The sequence below is a fragment of the Cololabis saira genome, chromosome 7, assembly GCF_033807715.1.
Source record: "Cololabis saira isolate AMF1-May2022 chromosome 7, fColSai1.1, whole genome shotgun sequence".
NCBI classification, from domain to species: Eukaryota; Metazoa; Chordata; class Actinopteri; order Beloniformes; family Belonidae; genus Cololabis; species Cololabis saira.
In genome coordinates this window covers 32,807,265-32,829,454 of record NC_084593.1, presented here as the reverse complement: position 1 = coordinate 32,829,454, position 22,190 = coordinate 32,807,265, and the positions used below count along the sequence as shown (strand labels likewise).

The window sequence follows — 22,190 nt, the reverse complement described above, 5'->3', positions numbered from 1 at the left end:
CTGACCATGCATTTTTTTTCCCTTATCGAGATTCATTATTCAAATTTTGTCTGATGAAATATTTAGCTGTCTATTATAGACATGTAAGAGTGAAGAGCAAGGTATGTTTGAGCCTCACGAGTTTAAGGCCGTGATGTTTCCAAAACAGCAATACTTAAAGACTAAAGCCAAAAAGGACACAATGTTCAGTGGTGTGGCTGTCTTTGCTGCTGCCCACCTCAATCTATCACAGGGCTGGCTATGGCTCCCAGGAGGGCCTGTGCAATGTGCAACACCACACCGCCCCCGAACCGTCCACCCGCCAGGCTCCACCACCATTACCACCCCGCTATGAGTGACAGGCGTCCAGTTCCGCCTGACTGGAGCCTCTATCTTCCAACCCTCAAGGACAACTAAGAGGACATATTGTCATCAGCTCATCTCCCTCATTCCTATGTCTGCCTCCTCCATAGATGCACATATGCATACACTCTCTCTTCCCACTCACACACACACACACACACACACACACACACACACACAGACAAGAGCCGACTGCGACCCACTCACCTGTAACAGCAACTACGTGACCTTTGCTTAATGTCCTCGGGAGCCACACCAGAACGCATTCGCACAAACAGCCTGCAGGTCTGACTGTGCCTGCCGCTTCTCATTCATTTTTTTTTCTTGTGAGTCTGTGTTTTGAAACCATCTAGGTGGGGGTTGTTAAGAACCACTTCAGACAGAAACCTTGAGAAGAGGAAATAAACAAGGCATTGTCTGTGCAGGCTTGCACACAGATCGCCTCGTGCTCCCAAGCTTGGATGTTTTTTTCTGCTTGTGGAGATGTGAATTTTTCCTCTGGTGCAGTGGAAAAGTCTGAGGCATCTTGTAACGCGAATATAAGGATCAGCAGTTTTGAGGGGCTATCATACACAGTGGAAGTCAAGTTTTCAAATAACTAACAAGGTTTATTCTCAGTAATATTCTTTTTGTAGCCAATTTTCATTTCACTCTGGTGCCATGGGTTGTCTGCTGTGCAACCTTTAAGTATTCCAATGCACTTTTCAGTTTTGAGAAGTAACAACATCCAAATACATCCTTGTACTGTCCTCGCTTTGCTTTCCTAGAAACTCTGAGAGCATGCTGAAGTGCAAAAACAAGTTGCCAAATTGGTTTATAACACTGAGACGTCATGACTCTTGACTTCAGTTTAGAGTTTGTTGCTTGTAGCCACAGCGCAAAACTTCACATAGTGGAGAAAACTTGAATTTGAAAAAAGTCATATCTTAAATATCACAGGCTGTGCTGGCAAGAGATTTATGCAGAAGTTCAAAGAATGGTCAGATTCCTTAACCAAGACACTTTCTTCCAAAACCCGGTTTACTAAAGATATAGTGAAAGAGAAAAAATATTATGCTTGCTGAGGCTTTAATTTTAGGGGAAACCTTTCAACTGATGCACACAGCTATGTAGTATACACACACTGGATAGTTTCACGGAGGCCACAAGGACAAACCCTCAGGTCTTTGTTCCTTTCCTTTCAACAGTAAGACATCTTTCTCCAGAAGATAAACATTCAAGAACTCTAGATGAACCCTGGGAACCCAGTAATTGCCTGTGCCAGCTACCACTAATAAACCACCAATAAACAAACCTGCAGACATGTCAGAGCCTATTCGATCAAACAAAGACAGCCACCTTTAAAAGGATCTCCAAAAGAGACAGATTTACACCTACTCACTAAATCCTGGAAAAGTATGAACTTTTCCTTCTCTCTTACCTTCCTAGGGACCTTCCAGGACTCCAGGTTTTTTTTCTTATCATAAATAAATCTGACACCACCTAACCTCCAAATAAAGTGTTCAGTCATTCTATGAAGATGTGGTTCTCTGAACTTCTTCCATCAGACTTTCATATGAATGCATCAGCCCTCTGAAACAAGCTCTTACAACAGATTCTGTTCAGCATGTGTTATTAATCAGCAACAACAGAAAACATCCTTTGTGAGATCTTACTGAAGTGGGAGATTTTTCTTAGGCAGGATACAAACAGTTCAGAATGAAGAGATCACAGCAGTGTTTTTGGTGACATCCCACCACTGACTGTCAGTTTTTGCCACGGTATGCTGAATCCCCCGCGCCAGCCGAGAAATGCATCGCCTCCAGCACGACGCTCAGTGTCTGTCTACAGACAAAAAGCCACACCAAATCTGAAATGTATTCTCATGTCACACGGTTACGTGTTTGATAATAGATCTTATATGAAACCACGTCCTGCAGTGACAATCCTGATCTGAAAATCAGATTTGAGTCACATAGTCACAAAGAAATATATATAATTCTGACATGGGTCACTTCTGCCACCTGTAAATCTACTAGATCAGGGGTCGGCAACCCAAAATGTTGAAAGAGCCATTTTGGACCAAAAACACAAAAAACAAATATTTCTGGAGCCGCAAAAAATGAAAAGTCTTGTATCAGCCTTAGAATGAAGGCAACACATGCTGCATGTTTCTATATTAGTTATAACTGGGGGAAGATTTTTATTTTTCATTATGCACTTCGAAAAAAAATCGAAATATCGAGAAAAAAGTCGAAATTTCGAGAAAAAAGTCGCAATGTCAAGATTAATGTTGAAGTACAATCTTGAGAAAAAAGTCGAAATGTCGAGAAAAAAGTCGAAATGTTGAGGAAATAATCAAAATTTCGTGAAAAAAAGTCGAAATGTCGAGAAAAAGTCACAATTTCAAGAAAAAAGTCGAGATGAATGTTGAAGTACAATCTCGGGGAAAGAGTCGAAATGTTGAGAAAAAAGTCAAAATGTCGAGACTAAAAAGGAAAGGATAAAAGGAAGAAAAAGAGGAAAAAAGGAAGAAAAGAAGAAAAAAGAGAAAAGAGAAAAAAATGAAAAAAAAGAATAGAAGAAAAAAATCAAAAAAGAAAAAGAGGAAAAAAAGAGAAAAGAAGAGAAAAAAAAGAAAAAAAGAAAAAAAAATGAAAAAAAAAGGCAATTTTCTCCAGGAGCCACTAGGGCGGCGCTAAAGAGCCACATGCGGCTCTAGAGCCGCGGGTTGCCGACCCCTGTACTAGATCAACCAGTCACAGATGCAGATATACAGTAAATGTGCATGTACTGTACATGAGTGAAGTCCATCAAATCCAAAATATTATTTCACAATAGTGCATGAATTAATATGGATGAAATGATGTGCTTGCTAATATTAGTGGAGCAGAACAGATTGAAGGTATTTTTCTTCTCTTTTTAAAAGTATTTTTTTAATTAGAGTCTATTTACCTTGAGTTTAACTGAATGTGCCCCGAGTATTTTTGTTGTTGTTTGCATGTTTTTGCTGCTAGATAATTCTTTGGGTCTAATTAGAAGTAATTAGCATTTAAAGACGTTGCATGATACATACTGTATCTTTTTTGCCTGGATCCAGCAGCTGCCATCCACAATGACAGTTGTGGCTCCAGTCCACCAACATCGGCCTTCAAGGTCATGAGTAGAGAGTCCACCAGCTTTATGTTGAGTTTATCTGGGGGTGGGACAGATTTGGAGCAGAGGAAAGGTTTAAAGAGCCAAGTTCAGGAGAATCAACTTGGTTTGACGCTACCTGAATGTGGCCGTCTCTGCTCCTTCACTCCTCACCCGTGAAGATCAAGTAAGAAAACTTGATGCAAAAGTTGCAAAATACGCTCCCACTGAGGCAAAGATTGTGAGTAGATGTTCACTTTTAATGTATTCAACACCAGTTATATACAGTTTAGCTGGTTAACTTGAATCAACATTCTCTAATCTTCTCCACTTTTATTCGTCGGGTATACAGATAAAGAAAATTAATATTTCATCCATTTTAAAAGTTTTATCTCATTCCTAGATATATTTTTGATGCTTCATGTTTATTTTATTCCAACTTATTACCATTATTATATATATATATATATACTGCTGCAAATGTCACTACAATTTTAATGTTTCATTAAATTGTGTATTTAAAATCATTTGCCATTTCATTTTCTTAAGCAGTAAGGTCTCTTAGGATAAGATTCCTGTGTCATATTGTGAGAGATAAAATATAAACAGAACTGTTTATTCTAGAGGAGGTTGTATCCCAGCGATGACAAAAAAAATAAGATCATTGAATGTTATTAGTGTTATATTATCTAACTCTACAGGTAGAAATGCATCTTTTAAGTTCCTGTATCTGCAGCATTTTTGCCTAATTTCACTGGACTTTATGAACCTCCAATTAAGGTTAATTAGTGTAAACAGCAGAGAGCTGCGTGTAATTGCTTAGATTGGGGAAGACAATTATCTTTTAAATTGCAATTTTGCATGTTTAACTCAATGAGAAATATTTTTCTATTCCGTTTAAATTATGACTCATTTTCTTTCTTCAGTCCATAACACTTAAATATTTTTGGTGGAAATTGTTGAAAGACCTTCAGAATGCTTTTGTGCCCCTGGTTTAATAAAACATTTTTAAGAAACTAAAACTTTAGTGATGAACCTGCAGAAAATGAGAGTATTTTTGCATCTCCCAGTTCACTGTTGTGACCTCATTGCTTGCATCTGTTTGATTCACTTTCTGAATTGTGGGTCAGCATATCTGTTGTTTTCAATGAAAAAGCTCTGAGAAACCCACCAAATTACTGTTCAGCATCAAAGAGCATTTGGAGCATTTATTTAGCCACGGTACCACCATTTGGGCAGTTACTTCATATTACTGTTCCTGTGCACTGCATATCTTACATTACACAATTGGTAAAAATGGGGTTGTGTGTTCTGCTTGATTGTGTTTGACTTTACCATAGGAGGCGGCTACACTCGGACAGCACTTGAGTCTTCAATAAAACCCCACACATGGGTGATCATGCATATAGTTTTTTAACAGTTTAGTGCAGTATTCTGCAGTCGAAGAGTAAGTGTGAGACATTCTCTAAGGAGCTGATGAAAGACCTGGAAAAGATGAAATACTGAATGCTAATGCAGCCTAGCCCAGTGCAAATAAAAAAAAAACAGCAGGTTGATATTGATACTATCTTGTACTATGTGTTTTTGTCATTTGGAAGCAGATTTTCCCTGCATTTTGCCTGTTGTTTGGTAGAAACGAGGGTTCAAACCGGCAATGATATCTCAACTCAAGATCCACGCCAAAGCATATCAGACAAACTTCGCTCAGCAGCAGATGAAATGAGAGAGAATCCAGCAAAGTGGGGCATAGCATTAATTTGTGCGTGGCACAACATTCGTGTTTGCATTTGCTGATTTGGATCAGCTGGTTCAGTCATGTGTCTCAATCACTGTCTCATTCACATCTGACTAGTAAGAAGTAATCTGGAGTCATATTCATGCAGGAGCAGAATGCCATGACACTTTTTCTCTTTTTCTTTTTCTCCATCCATATTTCAGTCCCAGTCACATTTGTTGACATTCCATAACCTTCATGCTTTGCTGCCATATTTCTGGTATTTTTCCACTTCCATGGGCAAATGTATCAAACTTTTTTCCAGTGGTATGGCTGCCAACTTATAAATGTCTGTGTCCAAAGAGTTCACATAACAGCCTTTCAGAGTCCTTGAACAGGGAATTTAAACATGAATTGGAGCTTTTTCTATTGCATGTGCAGGTGTTTTACTGGCTGTTCATTGTCATGTGTGAAACAAACAAACTTTGGTCTTAAGAGGAGAGCATTTAAAAAAAAAGAAACAGTTTTGTTTATGTCTCCTTTTGCATATTGCAGACATGATGGGATATGTGTCCAAAAATGAATCTTAATGATCACCATCCTTACATTGAACTAAATTTTTGTATTGCACACTTAAATCTTCCTCTTATTTTAAATCACACTGCAATTTTCCCAGTGCATTTGAGCGTCTATTAAAGTATAAAAAGGGGCCATACAGAGACTATTCATTCCTAGATTTCTGAATGCCAATTATTGTGCATAGCAGCTGCTTTTGCTATTGAACCAGCTTAAGTCAAACTGTTGTAATACATTATTATCTATTTCAACCTGGTGTGGTGGGGAGATTCTCACTGCTGGATTTTCATCAAAAGAGATGGCCCCGCTGAAAATGTAATTCACTGTTTTAGTATAAATCAATAAGCCTCCAAAATCTATTCCCTCATTCCCACCATACGTTAATATATAAGAAATTCTCAAATAGAACTTTAATTCACCACATGGACTTTCAAAACAGTTTAATAGCCCCAATTTTATCCATAACTACTCAATTGACACTTAAATTTCAAGCCCATCTTAATTTGGCGTCTCCTTTCAATTTTAAGTTCGACTTCTCTTTGTGGACGAGGCTATTGTGACCCCTGGTAATGGAGATTTATAGGGTACCGCCATTCTAACAGTCATCTTCTATTAAGAATTATATTCCATTTGAATATTATGAGACTTGCCCCCTTCCCACAAAATGGAGAAATGTGATCACTGTAGCGCAGAATATTAAATGTCCTCAAAGACGAGTTTAAGCAGGGGGATGCAAAACATGTTAAATACTGTACATGTAAAAGTGTTTAAAGTGTAAGCTAATTTTGTGTTAGATCTTTAGAGGACATTCAGATGGTTCTGATGGGGGATATAAATCCTGATGGACTCCCATCTAAGTGTGTTCATTAATCACGCGTCTCATTGGCGAAGCTCTGATTTGCCACTGAGACAGATGAAGATGAACTCAGCAATATATTTCTCATCATAACACAACCCTCACATAAATATTAATAGCATATTTTCAGCTGGTGGGCATGAATCATTTTTCCGACAGGGAATTTTAAAAGCCATCCATGCGTGTCAAAGAACAGTACATAAGCGAGCAGTTGTGATAAACAACATTGCTCCGGCAACGCGCTGAAGAGAAGGCTCAACTGTACGAGAGATTTAAAATGTGTTTATTTTGTTTTCTGCGGGCAAAATTTAAATGCATTTTCATATTTCATCTCTCGATTTTTCGACACAAAAGCATTTTAATTAAGAAAGTGATCATTATCGCTGATGGTTTGTATAAAAAGCAATTTATGTAGCTGTCAGTGTGACTACATCAGTGAGATGCTACTTTCAAGGTGACTTTCTACTTATTCCGAAAATGCTGTTGATGTTACTGATGTTCACATGTACAGTAGCTTAGTGAGACGTTGATGGAAATCTTTAACTTAAAGCCGCAGCAGTAAATATGCAGACCAAAAACTTCTAAAAGTGGGAGTATGTGAACCAAGGAGCTCCCTGAAGGACAATGGACCCATATGGGGGATTCCCCCGCAGACAGGAACGCTTAAGTGAAGCGCTGGCCAGCCAGTGGACGGTAGATGATTGGAAATCACGTCATTATATCTCTGCGCACAACTTAGTAAATTCTGGGTGTCGTGATTGCTCTGTTCCTGTGTGTTTCACATAGATTTGTCAGACTGGAGTTGTTGTCAAGTTTTCAGCACAGCAGTTTGAACACTTACACAGTGCCACTCGATCCCATTACATTTACATCAAAGATGGTCCTGTTATCAATGCTACTACTGTAAAGTAGGAGCTAAAAGAAGAGGTTCCTAAAAGCACTTCTGTGTTCAATCAGCCTTAATTGTATCTCCTCTAATAGTTTTGAAAACTGTGAAAAGGTTCCTTTAGAAAGAAACTATCCAAGAATAGAGATCATAAACCAGTTTTGGGGTTTCCTTCAATTTGAGAGCCTCTTTAGCCTATTTCTTTGTATTTCTTTCTGATGTTGCTGAGTGGTAGGCTCGTATGACTGTAATTACCTCAGCTCAAGACTCAGTAGACAGCACTTTACTCTTCCAACCTAACGCCTGACAGCAGAGGGAAAAGCCAGCACACTCCCTCCTGCCTCTTTGTTAGGACGTTATATGGTCAGGATAAAACGCTATGTACCTTCAGTTTTTCTGTTTTGTTTTTTTTTTCGTTTGGGTTTAAAAAATAAAATAAAAAACATTGGAGATCTGCAGTAAAATGTATGGGTATTTTAAATCGTTATAAATTGCTATTGGCAATATTTTGTGGCATAACACAGCAACAAAGAGTCTCTTATTTTTAAGAAAAACATAAAGCAATATAAATGAAGATAACTTTTTTCCAAAATGAATACAGTATATTTATATATATATATAATATATAATATATATATATATATTACTGTTTTGGGGGCTAAAAACCCTCCCAAAAGAATGTTTAAGCAGCTGCTTTAATAGCTTTAATAGCTTATGCTCGGAATTCACTTTTTCTTCAGTTTATTTTGGACAAATCAGCTCAAGTATAATATCCACTCCCCATGGTCAAAAATATAGAACACTGAATGCACATCTTTCTGCACGGTACTAAAGCAAAAGTCACCAGCGACTATTTCACCCTGCTTGTGTGTACTTTACTTGGCAATAAATCAGTGTTTGCTGCCAGTGTACCATACTGAGCAGCAGGTGTGCCACCACAGAACTCAAGGAAATCTTGTGTATATCACAGAGATGCAACCTGCTTTGACAAAACAGGTTGCTATGAAACCTGGGAAGAGCCTACTGGTGCTATGGCTTTCAGATTCTTTCAAATTTGAAATCATCCATGTCTGAATAGAATAAATTCTTTCAATTCATCTCCCCTGTAGTGACAAAGCTGATCTTTCAAGTGATCTTTCTCAAAACTCGTACTGATAAGACTGAACCATCTCATACATACAAATTCAGACCTTGTGTACACATTTGGAACTGAGTTCACGCTTGTTTACATTGGCTGGCAGAGGTGATGGTGGTTTTTCAGAATGGAAACCAAGAAAAAGAGAGACTGTGTCAAGGCCTAAACTGGAGGAGGGGTACAAGAACATTTCTGCAACGGTTGATTTTAACCCATTACAACTTAATGAAACATGTTGATTTTTGTCATTCCTGTTATTAGAGAACAAATCTCTCTGAGTGGGTTAAAATTCATGAAGTTTAGAACCACATACATACTTCCTGGATGTAGCTCTGCAGTGATGTCGTTTTAATGGATTATTTTAATTCAGTTTTGTTTTTTGTTTTTTTAATGCTGCACATCGTATGGCCTCAGATTTTCTAGAGATTCTAAATACATCTCTGCTTTCAAGTATCTTTCTTCAGGGGTGAAAAACGTCCGTCATTAAGCCACTTTTTAAAAAGAACAGTCTAGACAGATCACTCAGGAACAGCTGGAGGCCTGTAACCCCTGCTTTCTTAGTAAAATAATAGAAAAAGCTTTTTTTAACACCTGTAAGACCTCTCTGTTTTAATGTCTTCAAGTCAGGCTTACGGCCACACCACAGCACTGAGACTCAACACTGAGCTCAAGTAACGGTCCTTGTAACATCCCTTCCAATAGAGATAGTGTCTTGTCTTGGTCTTACTGGATTTTGGTGCTGCATTTGATACTGTCATCTCGACCCCTCGAAGAACTAGGTTACACTTTCTGGCAGAGCAATTTGGTTTGAGTCCCATCTAAAAGACAGGTACTATTTTATACCTTTGGTAACTACATATCAAAGCTAACAAAAATAATATGTGGAGTTCCCCAAGGTTCAATTCTAGAGCCTTGGTTGTTTAACTCAGATTATGAAAAAGAACTAAATGTATTACCATTACCATGCAGATGTAACACAAATCTTTATAACCATCTAACCACGAGACTAAAATCCAATTCAAACATTGGTCAAATTAAAGAGTGGTTATGCCAGCATTTTCTTCAGTTTAATGGAAATAAAACACAGATAATAGCCTTTGGAGCCAAGGAAGAAAGATTAGATGTCAACACTTCAAGCAGTAAAACTAAAAAAACAATAGCCAAGCCAAAATTCTGGGAGTGCTTCTGGACTGAATTTTAATAGCCGAATGAAGACAGTTGTGAAGTCAGCCTGTTATCACCTAAAGAACATATCAAGGATTAAAATAAGACCTTTATTTTACTTGCAAGGAGAGCAGTCCATACACACACTCTGGTATCTGTCTGAAATGCTCCAACCACAGCACGTTGCATTTCTGTTTTATAACAGTGTCTATCCTTATATAACCTCAATCTCAATAGAAAGGGAGAAAGAGTCACACAAACAAAGTATACAGTAAACCAAAACCAGAGACCACTTATTCTACAACATCCACAATACAGTTGCAGACTTTTATTACTTGTGACCTGGTTTACAACGTGCGACCCCCTTTATGGCCTGGGCCTGCGACAGAAACAACTAAGCTCCCCTGAATCAGCATTTTCTGAAGGGAAGGCCCAAAATCCCATGTCATAAAGAAAGATAGGGAGAGACAGACAGTTATTGGTACCAATACTAGAACTAGAATAACACACGTACCAGACCATATTTTCCCATTACAATGGTTAAAGGTATAGTCCCTGATGTTGGAGAGCTAGCAAGATTTGAAAGTGGCACCTCCTCTAAGCCCCGCCCCCTCCTCCCCCTCTCGTTAGTGCTCCGTCCAAAGCCACGCCCCCACAAACTTTGGGGAACGCGCATTTGCAGGAGTCGAGTTTTCCAGGACATTTTGGACAGCACATTTTCAACAAAACTACCCCATGTCTCATTCACCTGTAAGCGAGGCTGGTTTTAGGGGGGGGGGGGGGGGGGGGGCAAACGTGCGTCCTGCCCACCCAATCAAAGATATGGGGATCCTTTATTGTTTTATAATTTTTTTTTTTATAAATATAAAAAAATATCACAGAATATCTGTAATGTTCCATGGGGGGCACGGTGGCGCAGCTGGTAGTGCAGCCGTCTCACAGCAAGAAGGTCCTGGGTTCGATTCCCGCCGGGGGACGCTGTGGGTGCTGAAGTGCGTGTTAGTTCCCCCATGACTTCAGCGCCCACACCATGGGTGTGGAGTTTGCATGTTCTCCCCGTGTTCCCGTAGCAATGTGAGCTACCCTCACAAAAACATGCACACAGTCCTGGGCTATACATGCTATACATGTGGGGAGGATCCGGCCGGAATAACGTGATCCTTCCACGCGCTACGTCCGGCCGGAGAAACCCCACCCTGTCTGGTGAAAAGATGCGGCCCGCTCACTCCCCGCGCACGGGGTGGTAAAAATGGGAAAAAAACCGGGATAAAAACATAAAAAAAAAAAAAAAGAATATCTGTACCGTTCCTGATTGGGTGGCATCATTTTTAAAGACAAAAATGAACGCATACTGCAAAAGTTGTGTCTCGGCAGAGGGACCCGACGTCCCAGCAAAATGAGCACAACAGAGAAGTTCAGAACAGCACACAGAGCACACACTGAATGCTGATTTATGTTTCCGCGTTACACCAATGCAGAATGGTGCGCGTCGCCGCGTACGCTATGCCGTAGGCTACGCCGTACCCTACGGCATAGCCGTGCCTCCAGAGCCTGCAGGGCACCGCAGCACCGCAGCCACCGCCACCCACATCGGTGCTCCGGCGCACCGGCGCTCCAGCGCTCCGGCGCTCCGCCGTTCCGCTACTGGGGGTCCGTGGCAGACCCCCAGTAGCGGACAACCTGCACTGCAGAATTGCACTTTTTTTTTTTTAGCCTTTTTAGCAGGGTGAGCCGTTACATTCGACGTGACCGGCCGCAAGCCGGCGGTAAAGCCGGGAGCGGCGGGGGCCCTCCGATGTCAGGCCGCGGTTGCCAGTCGGTCTGGAGGAGCGGGGGGGGTTACACTGGAACAGTCTGAGCCGAGGAGGACCCGTGGGAAGCGGACACGGGGGCTGGAGGCAGCTGGAAGCAGAGAGACGTGACGAGTGCGCACATGGGACGGAGGGGGGCGTGGGTGGGGCTTAAAATGAAGGCATCTGATTGGTTCTTTCCCCCCTGCCAATCCTCTGGTCCTCTGACCAATCCGTACCACTCGGAGCGCAAATAACAGATTGGTCAGAATTTTTACAGGATTAAAGCTGTCAGAGAGGTTGGATGTTTTTCTTTCCTTTTTCTGAACACATTATTCACTGGCTACTCTCAGGATGGAAGGACCATTTCACCCAGTATAACAATAAATGTTTTTGAATACGATTACAGACTATACCTTTAAGGGCCTAAATATATATCTGATCTCCAGGTCCATTATGAACCAACCAGAACCCTCAGGTCATCAGGGTCACGCCTACTTTCTGTACCCAGAGTTAGAACCAAATACAATGATGTATGATTCAGCTTTTATGCTCCTCACCTGTGGCATAAACTCCCAAAATGCATCAGGCTGAAGAAACTCAGTTGCTTAAAGTCAAGGTTGAAAACCTTTTTATTTACTGCTGCATTTCTGTAATCTCCCACACCTTTATTTATTGCATCTCATTTGGTTTATCCATAACTTTTGCATGTGTCTTAATTCAGCTTCTTAACGCTTTTGCTTTTTAATGCATTTTTTTATGTTTTTATGTAAAGCACCTTAAATTGTCTTGTACAGGAAATGTGCTATACAAATAAACTTACTTTGCCTTTTGACCTAGTTCAATCAAGTTCATCATGTCTTCAGTTAGAAAGACAAGAACAAGATTACACATATTTTTTGACCTGATAAATCCCTAACAAAAAAAGACATTAAAATGTGTTTAAAAATAATTTGCTCATATGTTATTTGTACAACAGACCTATAAAAGATGTCCCTAGTTCACATTTGTTACCTTTTTTTGCCAACCTTCGCTCCTACCACTTTTTTAATCATCATTTAAATTTTGTTTGTGAACAAACATCTCAAGCATGCATCACGGTCCATAAAGGTTAGGACGATAAAGCTTTAACTACTTCTCACAACAGCAAAAAGGTGTTCTCGCATTGAGGAGAGCAATCAATGATGCATTTCATTTCGTGCAATCACATCTTAAAGGGACCTCATAACATTTTTCTTCTCAAGATTTTCCACACGTTCTCTTCTGGGGAAAAGTTGGGGCTCCAGACCAGTCCACTCTGCCATGCTATATCTTTGTAGTGTGTAAAAAGTCTATAATTCTAATATTTCAGACCTACTACAACCTTATATCGTGACTTGCAATCTTCAGCAGGTCTGAGGTTAATTGTGGTTCCAAAAACCTTCTCCTGCTCCTTTGCAGCGATGGAATACTCTAGTTAGACTTTTCCTTTTAAAAACAGGCTTTAGGTTCAAACATGGTTTTATTTGTTTAATGTTTGTTGTTGCTTTCAATGTACTCTATTTCCTCTTTTGTATTATTTGTATCTGCTTTGTGAAGAACGTGACTCAGACCACACAGTGCTCCAGAAAATTAAAACTTAACTGCCAGTTGAAAAGCTAAATACACATTTTCACAATGTGATTCATCACAGATGCCGTTGAGTCCAGAGATGTTGATGCAAGCTCGGTACAAGATTAACATTATCATAACAATCACCTGTTGACGTCATCCGTTTCAAAATACATTTTTCTCCCACCCGCTATAGTTTAGTGTGATATGGTAGAACAGTTTCTGAGCTATGTGGATATTTATCATTGCAGGTGTATGACCATCAATACAAAGCCATGGTGGATGGTGTGGAGATGGAGAGTATCATGGAGATTGATCCCAACGACCGCATTGAGATCTTCAAGATGGGAAATGGGAGTCAGGAAGTGCTTGAGGTGCATGACTTCAAACATGTAAGTTGGGCTTAAACAAGCCCATGTAAACGTTTTTATTTCCCCTCCTGATGAAAGATGTATGCTATATTCATGTCTTCATTTAAGAAGACAAAATATTTCAAAAGACAGTCCTGATCTTTTCAAAGAGCCAACTGACAGCATGTATCCATCCTTGAAACCCTATTTTCTTTTTCACTCTTCTTTGTCATTCTCAATGGAGAAAAAACAGTTTGGCAAATCTCTGAATCATCTCAAACCTTTTTTGAAATGCTGCACATGCACATCAGTAATTGATAGTGAGGCAACAGCACAAGTGAAGATTTATGTGCATGCAACAGCCCAAAGCGAACAGTCTCACTGAACACAAAAAAAAAACAATTCTTCCCACTAATTCTATACAGCAACTCCTTTGCAGTACAGAAACAAACACCATTAAGAAGCCCTTCTCTATTTGTTTCTCACACCTTTTTTCCAACTGCAATTTTGTTTCCAACAGAATTCATTAAGTTCCCTTTCATTCCTGAATCCTGCTCGAGTGTGGAAGAGTTTACACATGATGCACCTAAGAAAAAGGCTCCAAGCTTCTCGACTGCGTAATGAATGCCTCTTCTCTCATGGCGTTATCTACTGTGAAATGTTGTGTTTCAAGACTGAATGTTAAAGGATACACATCATTGATAGCAGAAAAAAAACACTACACTAAACGATTTTGTTTATGCTACAATGTTCTTTTTGAATCTAAAACTAATTAGTGTTGGAATAATCACAACAAAGGCAAACTTGAACCCCTGAAATCAGTCTGTTTCTCCCTTCTCCACTAAACCTAAGGCATGTGTGTGTGTGTGTGCCTGTGTGCGTGCGTGTGTCCGCCTTACATGCATAAACACGTGTGCCTGTTGCTTGTTCCAAATCCTGTCGGTGAAGCACATCCCTGGAGGAGATTGCTTGATTCAGTGCTCCACCATGGAAGACTAAAGTAACAACCGACTGAGCAGAGTAATTCAAACCTTGCTGACAAAAAAAAAAAAGCCTCAGACAAAACTTGAAAAAGGATTTACTAAGTAGGAGCTTGTGAGCTGATGTTGGAATTGATTTTTTTCTAATACAAAAAAGGGAAGGTGTCATGCCATTAAAAAAAACCCACAGCACTTTTAAAACAATCTTCACCAAGCCTGAGGGCTGAGTTAGGAGTGGAAAATGAGAGGATTATGCCACCAGGACTGTAGACGTGGAAAAAGAAGCATCTTGAGAGAGAATTACCCGACTCGTTTTCACATTAAAACAATATAAGATACTGGAAGAAAGTAAATGCGGAGACAAACGCAGCCATTCTGGTGAACTAACGTACAAGTCGGCTACCAAAACCGATAGCCTCCAAAGAGCGACTTCTTTCTCTGTATTTAGCCAGTAAAAATTATGATTTTTTTGTGTCGACATGCCCAGGAGAAGAAAGGACAAATCCATATCGCTAGACATGAATCGACCAATGTCAATAAGGCCAAGCTGTATTTTTTTGGTCCTGCTCATGAAGAGCTGTAAACTCTTAGTACCTTTCTTGGTTTCAGATCTAAGATCGGGCTTGCTATGGAGTATTTGTTGAAGTCATGACATCTAAGGACTAATTTACTTATCATTCATCATCATAATATTTATCATTTAAGATGAAAGAAAAAATCTTGTCACAGCAACCTGCTCAGCTGAGAGTTCTCAAGACCTGACATCTAACCCACTGACTCCATAAAAGAACAAAAAACTTAAAACTAGATTTCAAGATGAATGACAAACCTTAAAGGTGCGTTTTGTGATTGAATCTTCTTCTGAGTGAAGAGACGTTATCCTCCAGGGGAGCAAGGTCTATTGAGGACACACTCACACTAGCTGAGATGAACTGGGACATCCTCAGGCACGGTTTCCTCGTTTGCCTCATCTACATGCCGTGCACTCGTCGTGTGCTCTTCAAAGTACATCTGCAACCTTACTGTACCCATCCACACCTCTTCCAATCAGGCCAGAGACAAGAAAGCCTTGCATGAGCACACTCACCAGCCAAACACACCAGACTTTAGGGACCACTTGTGCTCGGATTACCTAGTGTCAAAATGCTCCCACTCTCACAGCATTGTTTACTGTGAAACTGTGTTGCAAGACTGAATATTCAAGGATACACATCATCCCAAACAAAAACAAAAATAACTACATTCAGTGTTTTTCTTTTCCATTTTTTTTAATGGTATTTGATTCTAAAATGAATCAGCCATGAGGGCAACAAGTGTCACACATGCATCTCATTACAAGAATCCTCCACTGCTTAGTTAAAGAGAGATTTATTTAGTTGCTACTCTAAGTTTGGCCGATTTGCATCGTGCAATTATGATACAGATGGCTCCTTTCATTTTGGGAAGGTTGATACACTAAAGTAGGAGCTAAAAAAATGATATTTTATGCTATTTTTGTTCAAGAAAGTAGCTTAAAGGGCTCACAGGTCCTGTGAGTGAAAGTAGGTTCAGAAGTGTAATACAATGGAGGAAATACCATCAAAAATTTCAAAGAATTATGAAAGTGATCCTGCATTATAAAAGAGCCTCCAGCGTAAAATGAGAGCTTAAAATTTCCCTGTTAGGGATATGATATGGTTTGTTCACAGGCATCAGGAAAGGCCAGATGATGCAAATTTCAAAGCTTATAAGTACACGCCTGTCACAGGTTTAGTTATAGGATCCAAACGCAGGAGACTGAGGCGGCAGGAGAACAAACAAAAAGCACTTTATTGTAATTAAAAGGAGATGCCTGGGCACAGTGTTGCCAGATACTCAAAACTAAATGTTCGTCAGAGAGCACGAAATTATCGTATTTCGCATAAAATGATCGTAGACTACAACAATGGCGAATGAGAAACAAGTTTGTTGACGGCGTGGGGCTAAGGAGGCGTGTCTGTGTGAGAGAGAAAGTGAGAATAAAATAAACATTAAAGCTGGAAGCAGCGATGAACGGGCCCTCGCACCCTTGTGCACGTTCAGGCGTGCTGCAGTGGAAGCTTGTATGACTCGCATGTAGATTCTTCAGGCCTGGACATTTAGCGGATGACACCACCCACAACTCTCTATATCAAACCATTCAAAAGTTATTGCAGAAAATAGGGACTATCAAATATCGTCCAATCAGAAGAAGGGGCGGGGCTCATTTGCACCAATTAAGGTGAAGGAGTCAAAACCGAGTCCGATGACACCACCCACGACTCTGTATGTCATACCATTCAAAGGTTATGGCAAAAAGTAGGAACTATTAAATATGTACCAATCAGATGAAGTGGGGGCGTGCTTTTTGGCGCCTAACGTCGCCACGGTAACGCTTTTGACTGAGAAAAGTAATGCGCATTGTCGCAGGATCGAGACGCACATTTTGATGTATAACACACCTGGGTGCACGTTATGGTTTGGGCCGCATTAACAGACGAAGAAATGGCATAAATTGTGCCAAAATTACACGATTAATTCAAAATGGCTGACTTCCTGTTCGGTTTCGGCCATGGCGCCAGGAGACTTTTCTTTAAGTTGCGAAATGATACAGGTGTGCACCGATTTTCGTGCATGTACGTCAAACCGTATTGTGGGGCTTGAGGCACAAAGTTTTCTAGGGGGCGCTGTTGAGCCATTAGACCACGCCCATTAATGCAAACCATTAAATATCACATTTTTCGCCAGGCCTGGCTTGCGTGCAAAATTTGTTGACTTTTGGGGAACGTTTAGGGGGGCAAAAAGCCCCTCATTTCGTCAGAAGAAAAACGAGAAAACCGAGAAAAACCAAAACATTTCCTACAGATACAATAGGGCCTTCGAACTGTGACAAAACATGAGATCAACAAATTAATCTGCTGAACCTAATTCCAAATCAGACTAATAGTGAATAACAGTTGTGATTAAATACTTGATTTTCAATAAGGATTGTGAAATTAATGTACAATTCCAACTGTCAAAGTTATCGTACAAATACGATAATTATCGTGCATCTGGTAGGTAGTGAGCCAGGAGGAATGCGGTGGCCTTAGGCTTGACTCCGGGAACAGGATGCCCCTGCCATGCATAGTCCCCTGAGATGTCTGCCACTTGACAACAGGGCAACTCTCATGGCTAATTGGGCTCGGGACGCAAGCTGAGGTCTGATCAGCCTGCAGCTGGCCGCCTCTGGGGAGGGTGTGTAGAGTCAAAGGCCGAAACACCCCATGACCCACAGGAACACTACTGACGATGCGTCCCGTAAATTCAATTCAGTCCACCATTCACCGACAATTCACCAGTCATTTATATGTGCTCGCACAGGAATCAACATCTCATCTTGTGTTTCTGGAATCTGGCATCACTGCTCAGGCAGGAGTCAAAAAACTGAATACAAAAACGTTTAACAGAAAATACAGAAAAGAGATGAAGACGGGCAAACAGACAGGAGTGAAAGACAAACGGACCAGCAGAGAGGAAAAGATGCCGAGACAATATGTATACAGGGCTGATGAGAAACAGGTGCAAACAAACAGGACAGGTGGAACGAGAGAAGTCAAACTGGTATTTAAATACCAAAACATGGACTTTCAAAATAAAAACAGGAACTAGAATACAAAATGAGGAAATCCAAGAAAAACAGAAGAAGAAATCAAAAACCTAACACAAAAATCATGAACAAAACAAAACATTATTCCAATAATAAACAGTCAGTGACTCTTCCAAGCGACTTTTTAGCATTATAAATATTGGCTAGTTTCCACAAAGCAGAAAAGGCTGTGGGAGTTCATATGTATAAGTATATGTGCCTTAGTTTGTAACGACTAGATGATGGCAGATGATATAATGATGGATGCCAGGTTAAGGTCTAAGGCCCAAGAAATCATAACTACTCATGTGATTGCCAAAAAGAAAAGAAAAAGATACTTGCTAGCAAAAGACCTTAAAGAAGATTTCCCACATTACTGATGACTTACTGATCTGCGGTGCAGCAAAATATGCACAAATATGGCCTTATCGTCTATCTCAGAAAGTCTATCTCAGTTGAACAAGCCAAAACATACAAAAGTTGGCTGTTTTTTTTTTATTCCAAGCATCAGGGATTTGGAGAAAAGAATTACCGGTATGTATAATTTTGAACAGACAGCACCTCTGCAATTGTGTCCATGTTGGTTGATGTAATCAACGTTTTGCCATGTCCCTCACAGTCCCATCAACCTAAAGATCATAGAAAAGATGTGGCTGCATCTCAAAAGCAGTTCAGACAAGACAACCCAGAAATCTCACAGAGCTAGAAACCTCTAAGAGGAGAGGAAAGGATGGAAACCGCCTAAGCAGGAGCATTAAGAGTCTTCAAGCTTCTTCACAGCTCTTTTTAAAGTAGTTGTGTGGAAGTATTTTGGCCTTTCATCCATTTGCAACAAAGTTTTAGGTCACTGAAAGTGAACCCTTTAGAAAACTCCTTGAAGGGTAAAAGTATCCAGAAACTCGACTTGCTGCCTTGACATGCAGACAGGAAAAAATAAACTTTTCTAAGAAGACAGGTTGGTCTGATATGGTGGACGTGTGCACGTCATTGGAGAATAAAGGTGAGACAGTGATGTACTGAAGCAATCACTGTCAAATTTAGTTTTAAGAACAAAGAGAAAAACCACTTATTTTAAATAATACATTAGGGCTGCACGATTCTGGACAAAATGAGAATCACGATTTTTTTGCTTAGAATTGAGATCACGATTCTCTCACGATTTTTTTCCAATATAAAATTTATTGCACTTATTACTTTAACTTTGCAACAGCTGAACAAAAATATAATAACAATAAACATCTCTTGTCTTCTTTACACAAACCTTTGAATAATTTAAACAATAATAACAATTTTGAACAATATTTGTTCCTCCCTGAGTTGAACACCCTTTCAGAAAGGGGACTTGTAACAGATCCTGTAGTTCTGAGGCAACAAATTATTCCTCTGGCTGGGATGAACCCCCCATTGCCTTTTGCTGCTATTAAGAAGCTGCCGATACAAAAGGTAAACGTTACAAAAAATATGATGGTGCCTGATAAAAGACTGGCATCAACTTTGTAACAGCTGACATTGAACATAGAAAAAAAAAAAAAAAAAAAAAAAATTAAAATTATTTTTAAATCGTCGTCATTTGGAAATGAGATTGCATTCAAGCATGAATCGAGATCGCGATTTTTTAACGATTAATCGTGCAGCCCTATAATACATATGTGCATGGACTAGAGAATTGGTTGATGCCGCTGCTATTTTCAAACTATAAATGATGCCAGTAATACTGGACAAGAGGCAAGACACCTTCAGCATGTATTTTACATCACACTCACAATCATATCTAGTTGTGGAGGAACAGGAGGAGTGTGAGAGAAAACCAGAGGACCTTTAGCTCGTTTTGTTTTTTTTTTTCACAAATATATCCACTTTGGTTCTGTTGATACTGCAGAAGTTGTTTATAATCCGTTTTGGACTGCCTGAATGATGAGGTAGCCAATATTCATACGTTGACACAGATGCTGAGAGAAACAGCTGGTGAGTGCATCCGTTTTTGTAATGAGCAAACTCCATCTTAACAGGTCTTGGTTCACTTTCTCTCCCTCTCTCACCTGTTAACTATCACATAGCAGGCAAACCCTGGAACCAAATGCGCCTGGTCTGGTGATTTACAAATAATGTTTATTTAAGTTCCACATAAAATGCTATTTTGCAGGTTTACACCTATTCAGTTCTCTTTATTTCTCACACCCTCTAGCTGTGGGGGCATGTTGGTCAAAGGGAAATTGGAGGGAGTCTAACCTTTTTCTGCTCCTATGCACTTTACAACCCTCTTCTTCACGTAGTAAATGAAACGGAAGCATCAAAACTCGCTTCTGGCAATCACCCATCTATATTCCCTTTGGAGGTTTTTTTTGTTTGTTTGTTTTTTTATTCATGAGCAGCAGGTAAATTATAGATGATATAGAGGACAGCCTACATAACATCCTGCTTGGATGTTTGATTGATTGATTGATTGCGTCCAGGGATTGTAAAATCAAAATAAATGTATGATAAGTTTATGATTCGTTATAAGCTAATACAGCCATTTCAAATAGTCACATTTGATGTATTTAAGGTTAAAAACATGGAATTTTCTAACAGTGGCAAAAAGATACTTAAGTATTAATGTACAGATCCCTTTGTATTATCAAGGTATCAACAAAACTAATACGTGCTGAAATGATTTTAGCTCTGAATGAGCTGAATGATGCATGCGGTTAGATGTTCTCAGAGGCTCGGAGCCTGAGCATGTGGATATTTCAGCATTGTCTATTAAAATTACATTGCATTTCCATCTCTGTTCCCTCTGTTAATGCGTCTTTCTTCATTTTCTGGTTGACCAAGCCCGGTAATCATCGTGTCTCATCACAACATTGCCCCATTCTCTTTTGCTGCAGCTCGCCAACGCAGCAGACCTAAATTAAACAAAGACTCGTCACAATAAAGCCCGGCATAAACATCATGCTTTTGTGCTTGAGACTATTATTGCCCCATCCCTTTTTCAAAGAGATGAAATTACATGTGGTAGATTATGACGGCCATCACTTTGTACTTTATCTCATGCAGCTGGTATCTGATTCGAACAGTGACAGCCCCACGGAAAACGTGGAACTCACACGCACATGGTCAAGTTAACTGATTCACGGGAGATGTCATAACAATCACTGTGTTACTGTAATTAAATTTAGATTGGATCAAGTCCATTTGCATGGTACAGCTCATACAAATTTCAGTTGATAGAATTTTAAAGCAGCAGTGTCAGATGTAGATCCAGCCGTCTGTTCTAATACAGTATGCTGAATGAGCACCCCCGCTCTGCAGAAAATAAATTGGATACAATCTGATCTGAAGGTCTTTCAGACTTGTTCTGGCTGAACATCTTAGATTAACATAGAATAGTGGCAAGAGAGAATTAACAGCTCTTTCTTGCTTATTGAGGCTCTGCGTGTCAGATTGAATGGAGGCAAAGTCCACGTAGTGGAGGATCATCAGTGGAGCTGAAGAGAGAGAATCCACACTTGACTGCACAGATTAAGAGAGTGACAAGGACCTATGACTGGCTAATTCAATGGGGGCACTCAGTGTAGAGGGAAAAAAATAATTCTCAACACTTCTGTCACTTTGCTCTCCTGTGCGTTATATCCTGCCATGAAGTATTACACCTCACTCAGCTGTAAAGTCAGGGCGTCACTTTCTAATGCCATGCACTCATCAATTTCATGGTGATATTTGAAAAACGAAAAAGATGAAAACACACATTCTTTCCCATTTATTAGGTTCTAGCTTTGACAGCTTTGATTATCAGCAGAAACCTGACCATTTTAAAAAGAACGCGCCACTGCTTATGGGATACCCACATCACAGACAGCCAATGAATGATAGATATATCTGAATTTCTGAGTATCGCTTCATTTCTTTTTCGCTTTCAAAGGGGATCACTGGGATTCGGTTTGCTGAACATCAGAGATGCTACATCAGGACCCAAACGAAGAAACTACCCATGGTGGCAGAAGTGGAGACTCGGGACAGAGAAATGCTGGTACAGTATTGCCCCCACACACTCTGCTCCACGTACGATGGACTCCCCGTAGTCTTGCA

The 22,190-nt window shown here is 40.0% G+C and overlaps 1 protein-coding gene across 1 annotated transcript in view; it reads left to right on the top strand.

Moving 5' to 3' along the window:
- The window catches only part of tnmd (tenomodulin), an 81,205-nt gene that overhangs the window by 35,251 nt on the left and 23,764 nt on the right, over positions 1 to 22,190 (top strand). Inside the window, exons 3-4 of the mRNA XM_061725695.1 lie at positions 13,419 to 13,559; positions 22,024 to 22,131. Of these exons, the coding sequence (XP_061581679.1) occupies positions 13,419 to 13,559; positions 22,024 to 22,131 (249 nt within the window). The remainder of the gene's footprint in view (positions 1 to 13,418; positions 13,560 to 22,023; positions 22,132 to 22,190) is intronic.